Source organism: Lacerta agilis, chromosome 8 (genome assembly GCF_009819535.1).
Source record: "Lacerta agilis isolate rLacAgi1 chromosome 8, rLacAgi1.pri, whole genome shotgun sequence".
Lineage (NCBI taxonomy): Eukaryota > Metazoa > Chordata > Lepidosauria > Squamata > Lacertidae > Lacerta > Lacerta agilis.
The window spans coordinates 51,816,236-51,837,829 of record NC_046319.1 but is presented as its reverse complement, the minus strand read 5'-3'; the positions used below and the strand labels follow the sequence as shown (position 1 = coordinate 51,837,829).

Below are 21,594 nucleotides of genomic sequence, written 5' to 3'. Positions count from 1 at the left end.
TTTGCCTTGCCAGCCCTTCTTTCTCTTCTGCTCATTACCCATTTTGTTTACATTATTGGAATTGCCTCTCTAATAAGAATAATAATTTTTGGAGAATGGTGACAGGGGCAGGGGGATCAGCATTCACATAGTTCCAGGGCTGAAAAAGTGTCTTTTCAACTCAGTTTCTAATTTAGGGCTGGGGAATTTCCATTTCACAATCTATCCAGGGATGTTTGGGGAAGGATATGGGGAACATCCCCTTCTCCCCGATTGTAGGCCATGCATGATGGAGCCCCTCTGATCCTGGCCAGCTCATCACTGCAATTCATGATGGTTTGAAACAATTAAATGGACCAAGGTACAGCAGAAACTCCATTGACCTCTGCTGACAACCTTCTCATGTTGCACTGTAAGGATGTAGGAAAGCAACCACAGCAGATGTTCATAAACGAATGCGCTCTCTCTGTGTGCTCACACAGTTCACAGTGCAATCAGGAGGGAACGTGGCCCATGAGCTCAGAAGCAAGTCCCATTAATTTCAATTGGGTTCATTTCTAGGTAAGCAGGTATAGGATTCCAGCAGATGTCACCAACCTTTTGAAGCACATTTGTGGACCAGAGAAACTGTTGTGGACCTCACACACACAAGCACACCCTGTAATCTCCTCTATTGGCTACATCAGAATGCTTCTTTCCAGCCCAGTTTCACCAGGAGTGTGTGCCAGAGGACCCAAAGAAGGCCTCTGTGGGAGTATGTGTGCCACAGCTCACTGGCGGAGGAACAGGGGTGCAGGGGGAGCACACCGCCCCCGGTGGCACAATATCGGTAGGGTGCCATCGTGGCTGCCCCCCGCACTGGGTGCCATGCCATGCCTCTAGAATGCTTTTCACGCCCCTGCGGGCAGCATTCCACACCCCCAGGATGCACATCAGCCACGCCCCTGCCTGCTGTCGCCCCCCCCCCCCCGCCAGAGCTTGAAGCTCCGCCACTGCCACAGCTGCCATGTTGATGACCTCTGGTGCAGAACATGCTGAGCTAGATGAACCCATAACATGGCCCTGGGTAAGGACAGCATCCATCAGGCCAGGCATCCCCAAACTCAGCTCTCCAGATGTTTTGGGACTACAATTCCCATCATCCCTGACCACTGGTCCTGTTAGCTAGGGATGATGGGAGTTGTAGTCCTAAAACATCTGGAAGGCCGAGTTTGGGGGTGCCTGCATCAGACCATGCCAGCCTGAAGCTCTGGTGTCTTTCAGTGGGTCTTACACAGGATAAGTCTAATCCAAATGAAGTTGGTCTTGTCTATTTGAAATCAGCAAGACTTGTCTAAGGCTAAATTAAGCCCTGTGGATTTCACTCCAGTGCTAACCCCATTGATCCTCAATTGAATAGGATTGTGAGAGTTTGTGAGCTTTCAAGGTTAGGCTTGCACTCTAAAGCAACGCTAACAACCTCTCGATCCAGCGTGTTGGCCTGCAGAGACATTTTGTATTACCGTAAGTGGCAGATAAATGTAAATAGTATTGATAATTCCAGAGGTAAATTATTTTTAAACACTTTCCTTCATTACTCCCCTAGGTCTTCTAAACGCCGACGTGTGCAGCCTCTAGGAGCAGGATGGAGAGCAGTGAGGAGAGCTTCCTCTCATCAGGAGAGGAGGAGGAGGAAGAGCTCTCCTCCTTCCAGCTCAGCGATGAACTGCAAGATCTAGAGAAGCAGCTGTCCCACATCCATGTCCATATTCCTGAAGTTGTATTGTAAGGCGGGTCTTAAAGTCCACCTCTGTGTGTGAACATGGAAACACCAGCTTCATCCACACCTTCCTGGCTTAGTCTTTGCTACAGAAACCCCAGCCCAGATCAAAAGCAGATGGGGAGCCTGTGGTCCTCCAGATGCTGATGGGCTCCAGCTTCCATCATACCCATGCATTTGGCTGGGGCTGATGGGAGTTGTAGTCCAGCAACATCTGGAGGGCACCAGGTTGGGTATGTAGACGGTATATTTAGACAGTAACTGAGCTGGATGGTTCAATGGTCTGGCACAGTGTAATTCAGCTTCTTATGTTCTTAAAGCAGGAGAGGGGAACCTCTCACTATCTGGCCCTTAGGACTCATCACAGGCCACACACCCTCTCTGCCCACTCCTCTCACCAGCCTTCTTTCACATCCTCCTTGAGTGATTTTGCCTGGCTGGGGTGTCTCCTTGTGGGTGAACGACTAAGGGACTTGGGAACAGTTGAGGGAACTGGCTATGTTTAGCCTGGAGGAGAGGAGACGAAGAGGTGACATGACAGCCACCTTTAAAGATCTGAAGGGCTGTCACATGGAAGACGGAGCAAGCTTGTCTTCTCCTGCTCCAGAGGCAGGGGCCCTGAGCTCATGGAATCAAATGGCGAGAAAGGAGATTCCAACAAAACGTTAGGAAGAATTTTCTGAGGGTAAAAGTTCAAAAGCAGAATGGACTCTCTTGGAAGGTAACAGACTCTCCTTCACTGGAGGTCGGATGGCCAACTGTCATGGATTTTCTAGCTGTGGTTCTTGCATATCGGGGGTTGGACTAGCTGACCCTTGGGGTTCCTTCCAACTCTGCAGTTCTATGAACTCCGATGATGCCTCTTGCTTGCCTGATGAAAGGATGGAGAGGGGTGTACCAGTGTGTGTGAAACTAGACTACTGCAGAAAGGAAAATTGTGCACTCTTCTGACCCCACTTGCCATTGGCCTGTGCCCACCCCCCAAAGTTGCCCAGGAGGGAACGTGGCCCATGAACTGAAAAATGTTCCCTACCTCTGTCCTAAAAGAAGGAGCTTGCTTGTATTGAATGCTGCAAGGGTGCTGCTAACCCATTGCTCTACAAATGGTCCATTTATCCACTTGTTCTTCTGCATACAGTGAATTTGACTGGAGTTCCGTTGACACCAGCAACCTACCCGAGTCCTACAAGACAAACTCTCCCAAGGAGCAAATGCTGTTGCAGGTGGCTGACAATTTTCACCGACAGTATGCGCATCTCTGCCCAGACCGTGAGCCTCTCTTCCTCCACCCTATAAACGAATGCCGTGTGGAAGTAAGTGGAAGGGCTGGGATTGGTCCAAGAGCTTTACTCAGCTTACAGTTACAATTACATGGACAGAGTTTTGCATGAGGTAATGCTCACCATGTCTTAGCTAGCAAGCTCTTTTCAGAACCAGGCTCAGACTCTACAATATATGGAAAGAAAATAAAGGAGCCCCTCTGAGCATGTGCAGTGTTCTTCACTTACCGCATACTTCACTGGGTAGCTTTCCAGACCTAGGACAAGGTTACTTTCATTGTTTCTGCCTACATCCTCCCCGTGTAGAAAATAAAATTCTGTTTAGACATTTTGAGTTCTCACAAGGAGTCCTGGGAACTGCAGTATAGTGAGTTTCCCAAGCACCCGCCTTCACCAATTACAGTACTCCAGGAAGAACGACTCATAAGCCAATTTAATACTGTAATGGAGATATGCACATATTTGTGCTATACCTAGTGCTGGTGCCAGGCAAATTTGCACCCTAGGCAAGGCTAACTACTTGCACACAGACTCAAAGACTGCTGACTTCAATTTTCAGAACGTATGTCTTGTATAAAAATGAAAAGGACACAACTTGAAACTGCTAAATTTATTTTAAATTACAAGAATAAGTAAAAGAACAATCTTTGATTGTCTTTCTGAACTACAAAAGAAAATGTAGCATGCAAATCATTTTGAATAATCCTGTGGATTGTGGTGTTTGTCATACCAACCACAAATGAAGAGAATTTATTTTACTGAAATCAACATGCTTAGGAATAGAATATACAGGGGGGGAATTAAAAATGAAAGCTGTGATTTTCACCAGTGCAAAAGCAGCCACACAGCTGTGCTCCCAGGGCCATAAGTAGCGGGGTTGTATTCCTCTCTGCTGAAGCCCAGACTCCTTCCTTGTGATCAACTTTTCTCCTTCCCTGATACATCCACAAACCGGTGCTATTTTCTTGCAGAAATTTGTGAGCACCACTGTGCGCCCAACTCTGCTTCCTTACTCAGAGTTGTACAACTGGGATGGCTGTGCCCGCTTTGTGGCAGACTATCTCACCATGGAGCCCCTTCCGTCTCCTATCGCGCCGGTAAGAAACAGGGCCTTTTTGCATTATTTTCTTTGCTCAGATTCTTTTAGGCCATGTTAGCCAACAGCACTGGGGGGGGGGGGTGTTCCGCTGGGGCATTTCTCAAGGTGAGAGCAATGCAAAGAACAATTCCAGGTGCTGGTTTTGACTTGGGATCAAGTGAGACAGGATGCTAAGCATGTCGTTAACAACCACACCTGCTTCTTCTGGAAAATTAATAGCAGGTATGGTGTGGGTGGGTGATTTCCACAAAGACTGCAAAAAGAAGGAACGTTTAATCCTTTCCTCCAATGCTACAATCCCCTGCCAGCTTATATTAGCCCCGGGTAGCAGGAGGAATGGAGGAATCTGTCAGTTTCTCTCTGTTTCTCATTTCTTCCAGTCTTAAATTCAGTTCTCCACATTTCTCCAGCAATGAAAATATTCTCATGAAAATTCACCAGCATTTTAGCGTGAATTTATCCCAGGGAACACATTTCATATACAGTTTTGCCTCACATGCTCACTTTTGCAAAGCATCATCTCCTGATAGAATATGGTTTCTGTATGATATTTTCATGAATCAATGCATTGTTATACGTACTTTCCCCCTCATATATGCATTTTTTTTTGGTAGTCATTGTAGGATTGGCAAGCTGCATTCAAAAATTTGAAGAAGAGAGTTTCAAATGACATCAGTGTTTCGGTTCTCACTTTGTTTCAGAACGTGTGAATTTGACAAATTCAGCTTCAAATGTGAACCAAAAGACATGCCCCCATTCCTGTTCAGTATAAGGCAGCTTACAACAACAACAACAACAACAACAACAACAACAACAACAACAATGTGTTGCTTGTAACCTGCCCATCTGACTGGGATGCCCCTGCTACTCTGGGCAGCTTCCAGCAGAATATAAACGAACACACAATGCATCCTAAGTCCCTAACCCTTTCCATGACTATTTTGGGCTGCAAGAATAATGCAGGCAGCTATTCCATTGAAAACATGGTCTTTTGTCTACACAGCCCGGTTACCTGTACTCCCCGACTACAATCCTGCGCTACCAGCGGGGGAACTGCTTTGACTTCAGCATCCTGCTGTGCTCTCTGCTTATTGGCGCAGGTTATGATGCCTACTGCGTCAATGGCTATGCCACCCGGGAAATATGCATGATGGATGAGTCCAGGGAGGTGTGCCCACTCTTGAAAAAACCAGAAGAGGTGAGAGCTGTGGGCGTTTTCAGAGCCAAGCAGTGTGTGAGGGGCTTTAATTAGGATCAGGGGGTGGGATTTGAAGGGCAAAACATCAGTTGACTCCTTGGCCGTTCCTCAAGAAAGCTTTGCTAACTCTGTTCCGCTGATACTCTCCCAGCAGATGGCAACAGGAGCCGCTAGGAGGCAGCAGAGGCATAATTTTAATGCGCATCAGAAATATCCTCTCTCTCTTGTATATGTTGATTACTTCTCTATATTTCCTTTTTCAAATATATAAATTTTATTTAATCATCCATATACACCCCTGTATTTCAACTGCATATTCTTAGACATATCTAAGGTATCATACTTCATTTATATGCTTACCGTATATACCCGAGTATAAGTCGACCCAAATATAAGCCGAGGCACCTAATTTCCCTACAAAAACCTGGGAAAGCTTATTGACTCAAGTATAAGCCGGTTCACCTTTGCCGCTGTGGTAGAGGAGGAGGAACGAGCAGCCCGAAAGCAGCCCTTTAGGCTGCTCCTTCCTCTTCCTCCTTTGCTGCTGTGGAGCTCACCCCGTCGCAGGGTTTCGAACCGCCATTCTTCTGATCAGCAAGCCCTAGGACTCTGTGGTTTAACCCACAGCGCAATGTTCCCTTGTGTTATACAGAGGAGGCTGGGACCGCCTGCCTCACTTGAGTATAAGCCGAGGGCAGCTTTTTCAGCACAAAAAATGTGCTGAAAAACTAGGCTTATACTCAAGTATATATGGTATATTGTTCGGTCGTTCAGTCGTGTCTGACTCTTCGTGACCCCAGGCACACCTATCTGCCTCCCGCAGTTTGGCCAAACTCATGCTAGTCGCTTCGAGAACACTGTCCAACCATCTCACCCTCTGTCGTCCCCTTCTCTATATGTTTATATAGAAACATGTAGTTTGCACATGGTTTTTAATATATACTGTGCATAAATACCACGTGCTACTTGCACATTTCATTGGTACGTTTGCTATATATTCTATGAAATGCCTAAGATCCTATTTGAAAAGGTATAAATGCTGAATATTGTGTATTATATAATGAGATGTAAAGACTACATGTCTGCATGTTATGTATTAACTGTGGCATGATTAAGAAAGATCAATAAATAAACAAATGAATAGTGTATCAATGTTCACGTAAGAGCACACAAAATCATACTCATCTTATAATAACAAAGTCTACCCCAATCCCACAAAGTTTAGACTCATTTTTTATATTGGTGTCTTGCCAAATGCAAGGTGGTTCCCTTAATGAGATTCAGAAGCAATACAAACACGAGTGAGAAGATTAAATATTTTATTCTAAACAGCAAGCAATATATACATCACCAAGCGAGCACTTTGGTCTGTCACTGGAAAGCCCTCAAGAAGTGGTGAGGCAACCCCCAGATAGCCTCAGGTTGCACGGACCTGCGATCGATCAGTCCATGCATGAGTTTCTCAGATCTATGCCCCAAAACCATCCGATATATAGATAGCTAACTTGTCAGCCTACATGCCTTGCCCGACTAGCTAGTGCAGATTATTAATTTGCTATCCCCCTCTTCCAATACCACACATTCCTCCAACAATGTCTAACATCAAAGAAGGTCAGAATGTACCCTGCACTATCACTTCCTTCCAACAAATTAAAGGCTGTTCTCAGCCATCAAAGAGCAGAACCAAGAGATAAGAGAGGGGAAGTAAACAGGAGCAGGAAGAAATGACCATGTGAGATCACTAAATTCCTCGAAATACAAATATCTTCCGGAAAAGATTGCCCCTACAATCGGTCCAATGACTGGAGCAATTCTGGGAGCTTCTGTGGGCAAGGACCTTTCTCCTTGTGGAGTGGAAGGCGTTTCATTTCTCCAGGGGTGGGTTGGCCACCCCTCCCCCCAACGTTTTAGTCCCATAGGTTCCTACATCAGCTGATGAGAAGCAATTTTCATCTTGGGATTCTAAGCATCTACTTGCTTGCTTCTTCTGCTTCCCTTTTAAACATACCTCTGCCTTTCCTCCCAAAAACTCATGGCAGCATACATGGTCCTTCAATCCTTCCCATTGGCCTCCCAGCAGCCCTGCAAGGTAGGTGAGGCTGAACAGTTCTGGCAGGGTTGTCCAGGTGAGCAAAGATTTGAACCTGGATCTCTCTCCAAACTAAGTAGAACATTCCCTTTCCAGTACACCAGACTGGCTTATACAGCAAGATCTTTGTTCATAGTATGGCAAGTCCCATTCCTATCCACCTCCACCTCTGGCTCAGTCATGAACTGTAATAAGCCCACACTCCACACTGCCAGAGTCTGTCAAATAAACACACACAACCTTGCCCAACTGCATACAGGCACCCGCTCCTTAATGGCAGTTCATTTAATTTGAAGGTAGACAGAATGTGATTGTAATATTCTGGCAGATGAAAGGCAGTATAGTGAATGAATGAATGAATGAATGATGTAACAGCTCAGTGGAGGCTACTGTCCATTGGGATGGGTAGGAGGGAAGGCGGGAGTCCAACAATAGGTAGCACTATAGCCAATGATAGACAGAGACAACTCATTCTGGTCTTGTACCCATCCTCCTCCCTACTGAGTTCTATAAGGGCAACACAGATTGAGGAGGAGGAAGTGCTTTCATCAGAACTCAATGCAATAAGAAGGAAAGGAGTGTGGGGCTGGCCAGGAGGACAGTGAGCACGGAGGGAGACCACCCTACTTAACTGAAAGGACTTGCCTCCACTGGAACAGCTTCCTTTTTGATTTATGACTACAGGTCGCAGTAGAGGCTGAAAAACAGAAGCCCAAGAAGTACGCCATCAAGCCCCCCCGGGATTTAAGCAGTAAATTTGAGCTGCGCCAGGAAGCCAAGCAGGAAGCAATTGTGCAAGCTGCTCTGGAGAAGAAGCGGAAGGAGGAAGAGGAAAAGAGACTGGTGAGCAAGGCCTGCAGAATTCTGTCTTGCTGCAGGCACACAGCCTGGATGCAGAGAAGGACACCCACCCACACCCTGGGAAGAATCCTGGGAGCTGAAACATAGTTCCCCCAAAACGTTTTCATTTGTGCAAAAACCACTGTTTGCACAAACACACACACACACACACACACACACACACACACACACACACTTGTGCATTCATTAGGATTGCCCTTCACTTGATCTTACTCAAAATTGCCTTCAGTCACATAATCCTCATTTAGTGACAGCATGGTTTGTCTGAGCATCTGACCTCAGCCCAGCCAACTAACCATGGTTAGTTTTCTGACAACAAACCATGATGTGAAACCATGGGTGTTTTTTTGCCAACTTACAAACCATGGCTAAGTTTACCCAACAGCCCAACAGCCTTGTTCAGCTGTGATGATTTGTTTGGCCACCACAAATAATAATAATAATAATAATAATAATAATAATAATAATAATAATAATAATAATAATAATAATATTTATTATTTGTACCCCGCCCATCTGGCTGGATTTCCCCAGCCACTCTGGGCGGCTTCCAACAGAAACCAAATACAACAATATCAAACATTAAAAACTTCCCTAAAAAGGGCTGCCTTCAGGTTTTTTCTGAATGTCAGGTAGTTGTTTATTTCCCTGACCTGTGATGGGAGGGCGTTCCACAGGGCGGGCGCCACTACCGAGAAGGCCCTCTGCCTGGTTCCCTGTAGTTTTGCTTCTCGCAGTGAGGGAACAGACAGAAGGCCCTCGGCGCTGGATCTCAGTGTCCGGGCTGAATGATGGGGGTGGAGACGCTCCTTCAGGTATACAGGACCGAGGCCGTTTAGGGCTTTAAAGGTCAGCACCAACACTTTGAATTGTGCTCGGAAACGTACTGGGAGCCAATGCAGATCTCTCAGGACCGGTGTTATGTGGTCTCGGCGGCCACTCCCAGTCACCAGTCTAGCTGCCGCATTTTGGATTAATTGCAGTTTCCGGGTCACCTTCAAAGGCAGCCCCACATAGAGCGCATTGCAGTAGTCCAAGCGGGAGATAACCAGAGCATGCACCACTTTGGTGAGACAGTCCGCGGGCAGGTAGGGTCTCAGCCTGCGTACCAGGTGGAGCTGGTAGACAGCTGCCCTGGATACAGAATTAACCTGCGCTTCCATGGACAGCTGTGAGTCCAAAATGACTCCCAGGCTGCGCACCTGGTCCTTCAGGGGCACAGTTACCCCATTCAGGACCAGGGAATCCTCCACACCTGCCCTCCTCCTGTCCCCCAAGAACAGTACTTCTGTCTTGTCAGGATTCAACCTCAATCTGTTAGCCGCCATCCATCCTCCAACCGCCTCCAGGCACTCACACAGGACCTTCACGGCCTTCACTGGTTCTGATTTGAAAGAGAGGTAGAGCTGGGTATCATCCGCATACTGATGAACACCCAGCCCAAACCCCCTGATGATCTCTCCCAGCGGCTTCATATAGATATTAAAAAGCATGGGGGAGAGGACAGAACCCTGAGGCACCCCACAAGTGAGAGCCCAGGGGTCTGAACACTCATCCCCCACCACCACTTTCTGAACACGGCCCAGGAGGAAGGAGCGGAACCACTGTATAACAAACATTCATCAGACTGCAGTGGCACAAAGCAAGAACAGCTACAAAACAAACCAGGTTTTGGAGAAACAAACAATGGCTTGTTTTTTCATCTCTTGAACAAACCATGATTAAAGTAAACCATGGCTCAGTGATGTGCACAAAGGGAAGAACAATTGCTTTTAGTTGTATTATAGTCATTGCTCTTCTTTGTTTCTGTGTGGCAGGAAGCTGAGAAGCCCCCGCCAGACAATCTGTATGGTCTCCGGGTCCATGCCTGGGTTCTGGTTCTTTCAGGCAAGCGTGAAGTGCCGGAGAGTTTCTTTATTGACCCTTTTACAGGGAAAAGCTACAGTACCACAGATGATTACTTCCTTGGTATTGAGAGTGTCTGGAACCACCGGAATTACTGGGTCAATATGCAGGACTGTTGGAATGCCTGTAGGGTAAGCCAACGAAATGACTGGCTGGGTCTGAGTGTGGAACAATTAATTGCCTTCTGGCTAGAGGGGAAATGTTTCTCTTCACCAGATCTAGCCTGAGTGATACCCTCTAGTTGTTGTCGGACTACAAATCCCATCAGGCTCAGCCTGATGAGTGATGGCCAAGGATGATGGGAGTTGTAGTCCAATAGCATATGGATTTGTAGTGGTTGGCTATGTAAGCTTGGCGCCACTGATAATGATTGTACAATCCATTGAGCTGCACCCCCCTGCAGTGATTAATTCAACAAGTGTTCGGACTGCGTAACTATGAGCATGGTAGCAGAGCTGCCCAAATCAGAATGCGTCCATGCATAGAGACAGCTTGTTATACCTGTCTTTGGTGCAATGTGTGAAGGAGCCTCCAGGGAAGGAAAAGGAAAGAGGTGGAAAAGAGCAAATGGAGGACGGGGTGGGGGCACAGCGGCAGGGTCTCCAAACGATCTGGACTCAGAGCATCCCTTGCAAAGTTCCTGGGATCTGATTCCTTTGGCAACTGGTTGTTTTTCTAGGATCTCCAGTTTGACCTCGGGGACCCCGTGCGGTGGGAATTCATGTTGCTCAGCACCGACAAGCCCCTCCTGTCACTGCCAGAAATGGAGGAGGAAGAGGACCTTGTGGAGGACGAGGTGGATGACATGGTGAGCCACCCCACCATCTTCTTTGCTTGCCCCTCAGTGCCAGAGGATTCTGTGCTGTGCACTAGCTCTTCCTGAGGATGGGCTCATGCCTTCCAGCAGCCTTCCCCAGCCTGGTGCCCTCCATATGTTTTGGACTACAAAGACCATCAACTCCAGTTAGCAGGACTCCAGTTAGCACACTGAGAGCCAGTGTGGTGTAGTGGTTAAGAGTGGTAGACTCGTAATCTGGGGAACCGGGTTCGTGTCTCCGCTCCTCCACATGCAGCTGCTGGGTGACCTTGGGCTAGTCACACTTCTTTGAAGTCTCTCAGCCCCACTCACCTCACAGAGTGTTTGTTGTGGGGGAGGAAGGGAAAGGAGAATGTTAGCCGCTTTGAGACTCCTTCGGGTAGTGAAAAGCGGGATATCAAATCCAAACTCTTCTTCTACTACTACTGGGGCTAATGGGAGCTATAGTCTATTGACATGACACCAGCTATTTACATAGGCTCAGAAGTCACTTGAGCAGCAAAAGATCCTAAGAATGCCTTCAAACCCTCAATCCTTTCTCCTACCTCAGAGCTGGCTTGGTGAGTTTGTTGTCCCCATGACATGGACTCGGCTTATCCCTGAACTTTCATTGTCCCAGTTTCCAAGACCTGACACTCCTGGCCTGACCAGAAGTAAACGGGGTGGCAGGTGGGACCTGAAGTGATGTTACATAGCTGTGGTTAATCCCAGGAAATGTTCTTGCCTTCCTTGTTGGACCAGACAGCAGGTGGGTGGCAGTGGGCAAGGAGAGAACCTGAAAGAGGGTTTGGCATTCAGCAGCAGAGGATCAAATAGAGCCATGCAGGAGATCAGGAAGAGGCTGGCTGACTCAATGGCAAGTCAAGACAGTGATTCCTTGCTGTATCAGATATGGAAAGTAGATGCGGTTTGCCCAGATGAATATGGGGGCAGGTGTTTTGGGCAGAGCAGGATTCAGCCTCCTAACGGCTCCTTCTCCTGGGTCTTCTTGATAGATGAAGGAAGACGAAGTAAAGGGCTTTGACATGCCTGCATCTTGGGTGGAGCAGATCCAGATATCTCCAAGAGGTATTCTTCTACCCACTGTCACTGCCTTGTCTGTGTTGTGAGTGGCCAAAGTGTAAATCACTGATGCAGCTCCTCGGTGCTTCTGGAGAATTTAAGAGTGAGGCCATTAAAAATGGAGACTATCTTGCCCTCTTCCTCCTCCCTATTCTTCCTGGGGCTGAGAGAGCTTGGGAAAAGACAAAGGTCAATGTCAATAAAGACCTTCCTTGGATATTTTTAAACAGAGGTTGGATGGCCCCCCATCAGGGATTCTTTAGTTGTGATTCCTTCATTGCAAGGAGTTAGACTAGAGGATCTTGGGGTTCCTTCCAACTCTATGATTCTGTAGGTCGTGCTGGCCTCAGTGACCAGTTGGGAGCTCATGGGTTGGGGAAGGAAAGGAGCAGGAGGATCAGTTGGGGACCAGGAAGCAATGAAGGATGAAAGGACTATAGAAGGCTAAGACCAGGCAGAGTACAGCAGGCACTTCAGACAGCATATGAAAGGGCTGAGGAGGAGCAGCAAAACATTGGAGGATGGAGCTGGGTATATCCATGGCCTGACATCCCTCCCCCCTCAAAGACAGCTGCTTACACTCAGGCTTACAAACTAAATGACATCCAAGGAGAAAGTGAGGGGGGGGGGACAAGCTCAGGTACCAGTTCTTAAATACTGGTTCTTATAATGACTGGTTTGCAGAGCATTTTGTACTATTAAAATGCATGCTCCATGGCCAATGGTCATCTTTGTTCGTCTTCTTGCTCCTAGAGTTTGAGACACGTTGTCCCCAAGGCAAGAAGGTGATTCAGTACAAGAACGCCAAGCTGGAGAAATGGGCGCCGTATCTGAATGGCAACGGACTGGTCACCCGCCTCACCCTCTTTGAAGATCCAGACCGTGAGCCAGCTCTCTGGGGTTCTGGACAGGGGTCTCTCCCAAGCCCACCTGGAGACGCTGTCAGTGATTGCACCTGCTGGGGGACATCTGCATGCAAAGCAGATGCTCTACCCACTGAGCCACCATCTTGGCATTGCCGAACGTTGCCTGAGTTCATGGGGCTGATAGGAATTGCAGCCCAACACCACCTGGAGGGCATCATGCTGGGGAAAGCTGGTTTACACAACATAATCATTTACACTGATCTTTCATTGGGTTCTCATTTACTGTAGTCAAGGTCTGATTGCTCCCAACACCCTTCTAGCGAAGTCCACAAATGAGTGGAGGGGTTCGTTTATTATTGCACTTATACCCCTATTGCAGCAAAACACCCAAGGCCACCCCCGTGTGTCTAGCTTGTCTAGCTTGTCTGTAAGCCGCCATTGCCATGGATTGTTCTCTTCTCCTCCTAAGGCACCAAAGTGCTGGAAGTGAAGGAATGGTACAAGAACCGGGAAGACGTGTTGGAGACAAGAGAGCTGAATAAGCAAACGGAAGTGACAAAGGAGACCTTCATGCCTGGGCATGTGCAAGGCCTCAAAGGTGTGTGTGTGTTTTTATATTGTAATTTTATGTTGTGAACTGCCCTGAGATCTATGGGTATAGGGCGCCATACAAATTTGAATGATGACAATAACAATGGTAGCCAAGCCTTGTCTCAATGTCCTGGTTCAGGCACTGAAGTTTGGGGCTGTTTCTCCAGCAGCATCTCATTCCTAGGTCCTGGCTTCCTTGGTTCTCTGCCAGGCCCTCATCCAGGCAGGCACTTTCACAACCTTCTCCATCCTCTGAGTAGACTCACACATGGCTAGCAAGGCTCTTCACCAGTAGATCCGAAGCGTCTGCCTAGGGTCGCAGCTTCTCCAATTCATGGAGGAGAGGGCTATCAATTGCTACTGGCAACAATTTCTATGCTCTGCTCCACAGCTGGAGGCAGCAATGCTGCTGAATACCAGTTGCTGAAAATCACAAGAGTGCAGAGGGCTCTTGTAATAGAATAGTGCTTGTGGGCTTCCCATTGGGGCAGCTGGTTTGGCCACTGTGAGAACAGGATGCAGGACTAGGTTGGCCTGATCTAGTGGGATCTGTTGATGTTCTTACTGGCAACAGATCTATGCCTCCAGAGTAGTTGTGCTGCTGTGCCAGTGGAGGGGCCCTTTTGCCCCATCCAAAACTCTCTCAGCAGGCTTTCCGTTAAGGTATGTATGCTTCAGCCCACCAATTGCAATAATCATGAATGTGTTTGCCGGTTAAGATAGGCCCCAGAGGCTCTGATCTGGTTACCCATCAGTAGCCCTGGGGAGTTACTGAGATGGGGCATTTGCAGTGGAATAATAATAATAATAATAATAATAATAATAATAATAATAATAATAATAAATTTATACCCCACCCATCTGGCTGGGTTTCCCCAGCCACTCTGGGCGGCTTCCAGCAAAAGATAAAAATACAATAGTCCTTCAGATATTAAACGCTTCCCTAAACAGGGCTGCCTTCAGAGGTCTTCTAAAAGTCTGGTAGTTGACATCTGGTGGGCGGGTGCCACTACCGAGAAGGCCCTCCATCCCCAGATGTGTTTTGCTGGTGCCTTCTCTCTGCTATCCTTTAGGCTGTAGGAGAAAATCATCCCATCCTTTAATCAGATCATCTGTTGCTTCTCAATTGGGCTTTTAATTGCAGGTTTTATTATGCATAGAATCATAGAATTGTAGAATTGGTAAGGAACCCAAAGACCATCTCGTCCAACTGCCAACAATGCAGGAATCACAGCTCAAGGATGCCTGACAGATGGCCATCCAACCTCTGTTTAGAATTCTCCAATGAAGGAAGAGTCCACAACCTTCCAAGGGAGCCTGTTCCACTGTGGAATGGCTTATATTATCAGAAAATTATTCCTAGTTTTTAATCGGGATCTCCTTTCTTTTAACTTAAGTTCATTGGTTTGGGACCTCTCCTCTAGAGTTGGAGCAGGAGAAGACAAGCTTGCTCCATCTTCCATCCGACTGTCCTATGGATGTGGCCATCATATCACCTCTCACCTTGCTATCTTGCATTTTACAGGATATAAATATAACACATCAAATAAATAAAAATAACACACCTTCTTTACCTGGCAATTCACCCTATTGGGCTTCTGTTTTGGGTTCCTAGCGCACAACTACTTGACTATGGACCCCGAGACAGATCGCACCATGGAGTTTTATAGCGAGACGCGGGTGGATGGCCTTCAGAAACGGATTGAAACTCCCAATGACATGGAGGAGTATTTTGAAGGACGGTCGGATTTCCTGTATTACCGGCACGCTGAGTTTGGCAAAAGAATAAAGAAACCAGGCAACGCTGCGGCCATCACGGAAAGCAATGCCCGACCTATACTGGTAAGTGGAGCACAGAGGCTCTGAGTACAGCTGGGGTAGCACAGTGCCCCCGAGAAACAGAGCTGCAGATCAGGAAACCCTTGATTGGCTCTGGTGCCACCTACTGTTGGCCTCCTTGCTTTCTGCCCTAACACTCCCAGTGGGCACCAGCCACCACTACACACAGGTTGGCCTTCCCAGCTCTTTGCCATTGCTCCCAGCATCCACTGACTCCCTCTGTATAATGCTAGGGCCAGCTCAGTGTGTGGCATAACATCGCCTAGCTGCTGCTGTGCCAAAAATTTGAATCTCCTTCTCTCCCTCGCTCTCCCACCCACTCCCTCCTGTTAAGTTGCTGGCTAGGAGTTTGATCCCGGCTAACACCCCCTTTTTTCTCTCCACACACACTTCCCAGAAAATCACTGAGTGGTTCCACAGGAACCCACAAAAACCAGCTGACGAAGATGTGGCAGAGCGCATCTTTTCGATAGTGGAGGAGAAGATCTTCTTGACCTACCACTGCAAGGAGAACTACATCACCGCCTCGAAGAGGGACTTCAACAAGCGGGCGGACGTGGACAGCATGGGGAATAAGATCATCATGACCCCTGACATGTGCATCAGCTACCAGGTAAAAAAATAGATGGGGAGATCTGAATGTTGCAGAGAGCAACAGGAGGAGCAGCTGAGATGGGGCAGAGAACGTAATGAGTCATGGCTGGCAAGGAAGCCACTGGCAACAAACCTCAAGGCCTGGCCTTGTTTTTGTCATAGATTTAACTTCAGTGTGTGCATTAGGGGACATGCATTTTAACATATTTTGTTTTTTTAAAAAATAATATGGCAGCTAATTAGCTGTGTAAGAGCCACGTGGACTACCACTCACCATACCTAACAGCAGGGCTGGCCTTGGTCCTCACATACTTCTTCCTCCCCTTCCCTTAATGCACTGTGATTCCCTCCCTCTTTCCTCATACGAGGCAATCCATGATTTGGAACAGAAAGCTAGACTAATAGTGAATAATGTATTAACTAACAGATAACTTTGAAATTACAAAAGGAAACAAGACAGGGGTGTCGGTTGTCACCACTATTCTTTATAACAGTCCTTGAAGTCCTGACGAGAAATATAAAAGTGACTGAAAATATAAAAGGAATTGGGGTTGGATCCAAATAATATAAATTGAAAGCATTTGCTGACAATTTAGTAATAACGCTGGAAGCACCCCTATCCAGTGTACCTAAAGCACTGGACAGGATTGAGGAATTTGGACAAGTAGCCAGTTTTAGACTTAAGAAAACAAAAATGAAAACCTTAGTTAAAAATCTAAATGTACATTTGACAGAGGAACCGCAACAAAATACGGGAATAATGGTAGTTAAAAAGAAAAAAATATTTGGGTGCATGGTTAACTGCAAACAATATAAATTTGTTCAAAGATAATTACACACCTGTCTGGAAAGGGGTTAAGAGAGATCTAGAAGTGTGGGGAAGGATGAAACTATCTTGGGGAAGAATTATCTTTTTATTAAGATGAATGTGCTATCAAAAATGTTATTTTTATTCCAAACAATTCTAGTGATCAGTGGGGTAGGGCACTTCAAAGAATGGCAAAAACGATTACTTTGATTTCTTACCCCTTGTTCACCAGAAGACCCCAAGGCAGGTTTCAGCCATTTAAAATGCAATATTAACAACAGTTCAAAACAAGTGACAGTCACAGGAATAGAGTGAATCCTGAAAATAGGTCTCCCTGAGCACCAGGATTGGAAATCATGGTTGGGTCGTGGTTTGCAACTGATAGTTTGTCAGCTTGGGACGTGTGTGGGGCAATCTCAGGTTTCTCTCAAAACAGGAAGCAGAGGAAGAGAGAAGAAATCAGTGTGTGAGGGGAGGTGTGAGCTTGAGGCTCCTGGCAAGTTTATGCTCTTAGTCCCCAGCTGTGGTTTGGTGGTGTCTCTCAGTGGTGGTGATTCTCAGCTGAACTCGTGTGCTGTGGCAGATTGTATGTTGAATGGCTGCTGGCTGGGCTATGAAATCCCAGGTGGGTTAATGAAGCCCTACAAGTGAGCTTGGGCCAGCCACCATTTCTCAGCCCATCCTGCCTTACAGGGTTGTTGTGGGGAGAAAATGAAGGTGACCCTCCGTCCACCACAGCTACTGCAGCTTCTTGAAGGAAGGGCACTGTAGAAAACTAAGTAGTAACAGGAGTACAGTGGTAACCTCGGGTTACAGACGCTTCAGGTTACAGACTCTGCTAACCCAGAAATCGTACCTCAGGTTAAGAACTTTGCTTCAGGATGAGAACAGAAATTGTGCGATGGCGGCATGGCGGCAGCGGGAGGCCCCATTAGCTAAAGTGGTACCTCAGGTTTCAGGTTAAGAACGGACCTCCAGAATGAATTAAGTTCTTAACCTGAGGTACCACTGTATATTTTAATGCTGCCACTTGCTGACCTTTTTTGTATGGTTATTGATGACTAACTTTTAGGTTAACTTTAAGCTAGTTAGCATCCTGTTCTTACAGTGGCGACCCAGATGCCCCAAAGGGAAGCCCGCAAAGAGCGCCTGAGTGCAACAGCACCCTCTTCACTTGTGAGTCTCACAACTGGTATTCTGAGGCATAGTGCCTCCGACAGTGGAGGGGGGAACATAGCCATCATGACTAGTCACCACGAAATTGTCTAATCCTTTTTCAAAACCAGTGAAGCTGCCTTTTTGAGGACCCTGGACATATGTACAAGTTGATGTGCAATGCCGGAATCATGTGCCTTCAGTGCCTCTAAGAGTGACCCTACGCTGTTTGGAGGCGGGGTGGGGCAGGTTTACAATCAAGTGGTCTATATGTTTTAAGAAATAAATAACTGTGAAATTAGCTGCGATTCCCGCATTGTGGGGGCAGGGGGCCCAGATGTTGCACTATGGTTTTGTGATTCTGTGTGCCATCTACACCTCTGAGAGTGACCTTCCCTTAAACCCAAGATGTCTTGTGTGTTTTGGAAGGGCTGGCCATTCCTCCTCCTCCCCCTCCCCCTTCCTCACGGGCTCCTTTGTCTTTAGGCAGGGTCCACGGAGAAGGAAAATAAGCTGTTCCACCTGTATGAAATGATGATGCACCTGATAGAGGACGAGAAGAAATCCCGGCACCTAGTGTGGGAGTCAGAAATGGAGGTAATGGGAAAGCAGTGGAAGGCGGGTCATAGCTTAATAGTGGCCAGAGGCTTTGTCTACAAGCAGAATAGCTTGCAGAGCAGATTTGGGAAAGACCCCTGCCTGAGGCCCTGCAGAGCTGCTGCTAGTTTGAGGAGGCAGAAATGAGTTTTTAATGCATTGCTTTCATTGCTTTCATTGCTCTGCTTACCACTGGCATATGGCCCTCAAAAAGATTGCCTAGAAGGAAATGTGGTCCTCTGGATGAAAAAGACTCTCCCCGCCTCTATTCCAAAATACCATATAGTGTGTGCCATTAACTATCACATTCGCTAAACACAAAACCACCTACTCTCCTTTTTCGGATGTGGTGAATCTTTAGGGTTTTTTTGTTTTTTAAGTTTTCTGAGTCTTTCTAAGCTCCAGCAATCTCTCATGCACAGAGTGCGCTATACGCACTGGCTGAAGGGGTGTGTTGGCAACAAGGTTACTGCTAACATTTCTATCCCATCAAAGGTCCTGGATATTCTGAGGATTCGAGAGGAAGAAGAAGCAGCCAGCAAGTTGACCGTTTCTATTTATGATACCGAGAGGAACGAGAAGAGCAAGGAACAGCGAGAGGCAATGGTAGGTGATGAGGGTCATCTTTAAACTCAGGAACATTCATTCATTCATTCATTCTTCACATTTATATCCTACCTTCTCTACAAGGAGCTCAAGGTGGTGTTCAAAGTTCTCCCCATTTTATTCTCACAACAACCCTGTGAGGTAGGTTAGGCTGAGAGGCAGTGACTGGCTCAAGGTCACCCAGTGAGCTTCATGGCCAAGAGAGGATTTGAACTTTGGTCTCCCAGGTCCTGGCCTGGCATTCTTAACCACTGCATTCCCTGTTCCCAGGGAACTCTCCCTCTGCTAGTGGTGGGTGGAGCAATGGAGGCCATTGTGCTAGGCTCATTCCGGCCATGCAAAAGTAAAAGGTTTCTGCACACACAAACCTGCCACCCAGATGTCTCCAACCCGGGTGGGAAACCAGCAAGCAGAACCCAAGCACAGGAGCCCTCTCCCCATCCTGCGGTTTCCAGCAACTGCCTCCAACTGCGGAGACATAGCACAGCCATCGTGGCAGCAAGTGTAGTAGCCACGGGCTCTCTCTCTCTTCTCCCCCCCCTCCTCCAGGAGCGCCAGCAGCAAGAGGAGCGCCAGCGGCAAGTGGAGCAGGATCTGGACTACCTGGCGCCTTTCCTGATCCAGATTGGTGGCATCGAGAAGATGACCAAGTGGATGGCTTTGCGCCTGAAGGAGGACTGCCTCAACGATTTCAAGCACCGTCTCGTTGACAAGGCCAACCTCATCCAAGCGCGTTTCGAGAAGGTGCCTCCTCTTTCCTCCACCCTTTGGCATTCTAGTGGGAAGGGCCAAAGCATGATGGGCGTTTTCGGCCTCTTTGGGGCAGAGAAATTCAACTCGGTTCACTTTTAAAGGCGAAGGTACATAGTCCACAACTTCCAAAACAACCGAACCAACACAGCTTGTTATGGAACACACCTCAGCTTTTGGTCCAAATGGATTGACAGCCAGCTCCTTCTCCTCCAGACCTAAGCTGCCCAGTGCCTGACCCTTGCTAGGCCCTGGCACAATGCCCCTCCTTTTCCTCTCTCCACAATTCATTCCCTGCCTCTCTCTCCCTGCGCAGGAAACCCAGGAGCTCCAGAAGAAGCAGCAATGGTACCAGCAGAACCAGCTCAACATGACCCTAGAGGATGAGGATGCCTACCTGACCTACTGCTCAGATGCCATGTTCCGCATACGCATCCTGGAGCTCCGCCTCAGCAGGTACAGCAAGCAGATCTTTATAGACCAGTTGTATGAACCTGCCCAATGGTTAAGGTCTGCCTCAGAGTCCCTGCAGGTGTTCCTGGCTGCCAGCTCTATGCTGCTGGCAGGCACAAGGGTCGGGAGCTTTTCTGCGGTGGCTCCCAGGCCTGTAGAACTCCCTTCCTGAAGATGGGTGCATGGCTCTGATGCTGCAGGCTTTAAATCAGGCACAGCATCCCAAAGAGCATAAATGTCTGCAATGTAGAGGATATGCCTCTATTTTCCTCTTCTTCTTCTTCTTCTTCTTCTTCTTCTTCTTCTTCTTCTTCTTCTTCTTCTTCTTCTTCTTCCCTTCTCAGGCACAAAGAGAGAGCTCCGCTAAAATACATAGCATTGGAAGAGAAACTATGCAAAGACCCTCGCTTGTCTGAGCATCTCAGATTTTATATGTGACTTTGCTCCAAATTTGCACAACCATAGCTGGGAATGACCCCTTGATACCTCTTGATGGCTTCCTTGATCTGCCAGTGCAAAGTATAATGACCAAAGAAGACTTTTGTTCGATATTGTTTACCATTGGCCTTCCTCTTCTTCCTCCTCCTCCTCTTCCTCCTTCTCTCTCCCCCCCGCCTTCTCCCTCTCTCCCCCTCCCTCCCTCCCTCCCCAGAAAACACTGGAAGCTTCCAGCCATGCAAACACCCAGTGAATGTTTTTTTTTTCTTTGGGTGGAACTACAGCTAGCAATTCTCAGTTTGGAGTGGGCAGCAGCACTCACCTGACCAATCAACCAACCAGTGACAGGTCAGGTGAGCACAGCTGCCCCTCCACGCCAATCACCGCTGGCCACAGCTTACAGGCCCATGTCTGTCGCAAAAGCCCACTAGCTGCAGCCTGGCTCTTCTTACATCTGTATTCATGTGAAGTGTCTTTGGGCCCCCTTCACGCCTGTTTCATTTGCCAAACATGCTCCCAGTAAATGTTTTCCTCTGGCATCTTTTGTCCTGTATCATAGAATTGTAGAGTTGGAAGGGGATGCTGAGGGCCATCTAGTCCAGCCTCCTGCAGTGCAGGAATCTAAAAGACCATACGGTACCATTGTTTGACGGTTTCACTGAGTTTTTTCATAACTCTTCGCTGAACCCCTAGCTGAGGGCTCAGGGTTCCAGTCTCAGCTCCACTTTGTAACCCTCAGGACCCATCTATTGCAGTCCAGAAGACCCTCATACTGGTGAGCAGAAACCACAGAGCAACAGGAATCTCCTCTCTGCCCTCCACATGCCTCCAACGCGCACAGAAGCGAT

General features: G+C 47.6%; 1 protein-coding gene across 1 annotated transcript; it reads left to right on the top strand.

The window, feature by feature from the left end:
• The first annotated feature begins 1,564 nt into the window (after positions 1 to 1,564).
• On the top strand, positions 1,565 to 20,855 carry DRC7 (dynein regulatory complex subunit 7). The gene is made up of 17 exons (XM_033157447.1): positions 1,565 to 1,743; positions 2,877 to 3,051; positions 3,990 to 4,115; positions 5,121 to 5,315; positions 8,089 to 8,247; positions 10,083 to 10,301; positions 10,850 to 10,978; positions 11,983 to 12,055; positions 12,803 to 12,931; positions 13,385 to 13,513; positions 15,122 to 15,348; positions 15,743 to 15,958; positions 18,389 to 18,499; positions 18,995 to 19,105; positions 19,655 to 19,849; positions 20,172 to 20,311; positions 20,653 to 20,855. Exons 1-17 carry the CDS (start codon positions 1,604 to 1,606, stop codon positions 20,744 to 20,746), a joined length of 2,568 nt encoding a protein of 855 aa, XP_033013338.1. The 5' UTR covers positions 1,565 to 1,603; the 3' UTR covers positions 20,747 to 20,855.
• The last annotated feature ends 739 nt before the right edge of the window (positions 20,856 to 21,594 follow it).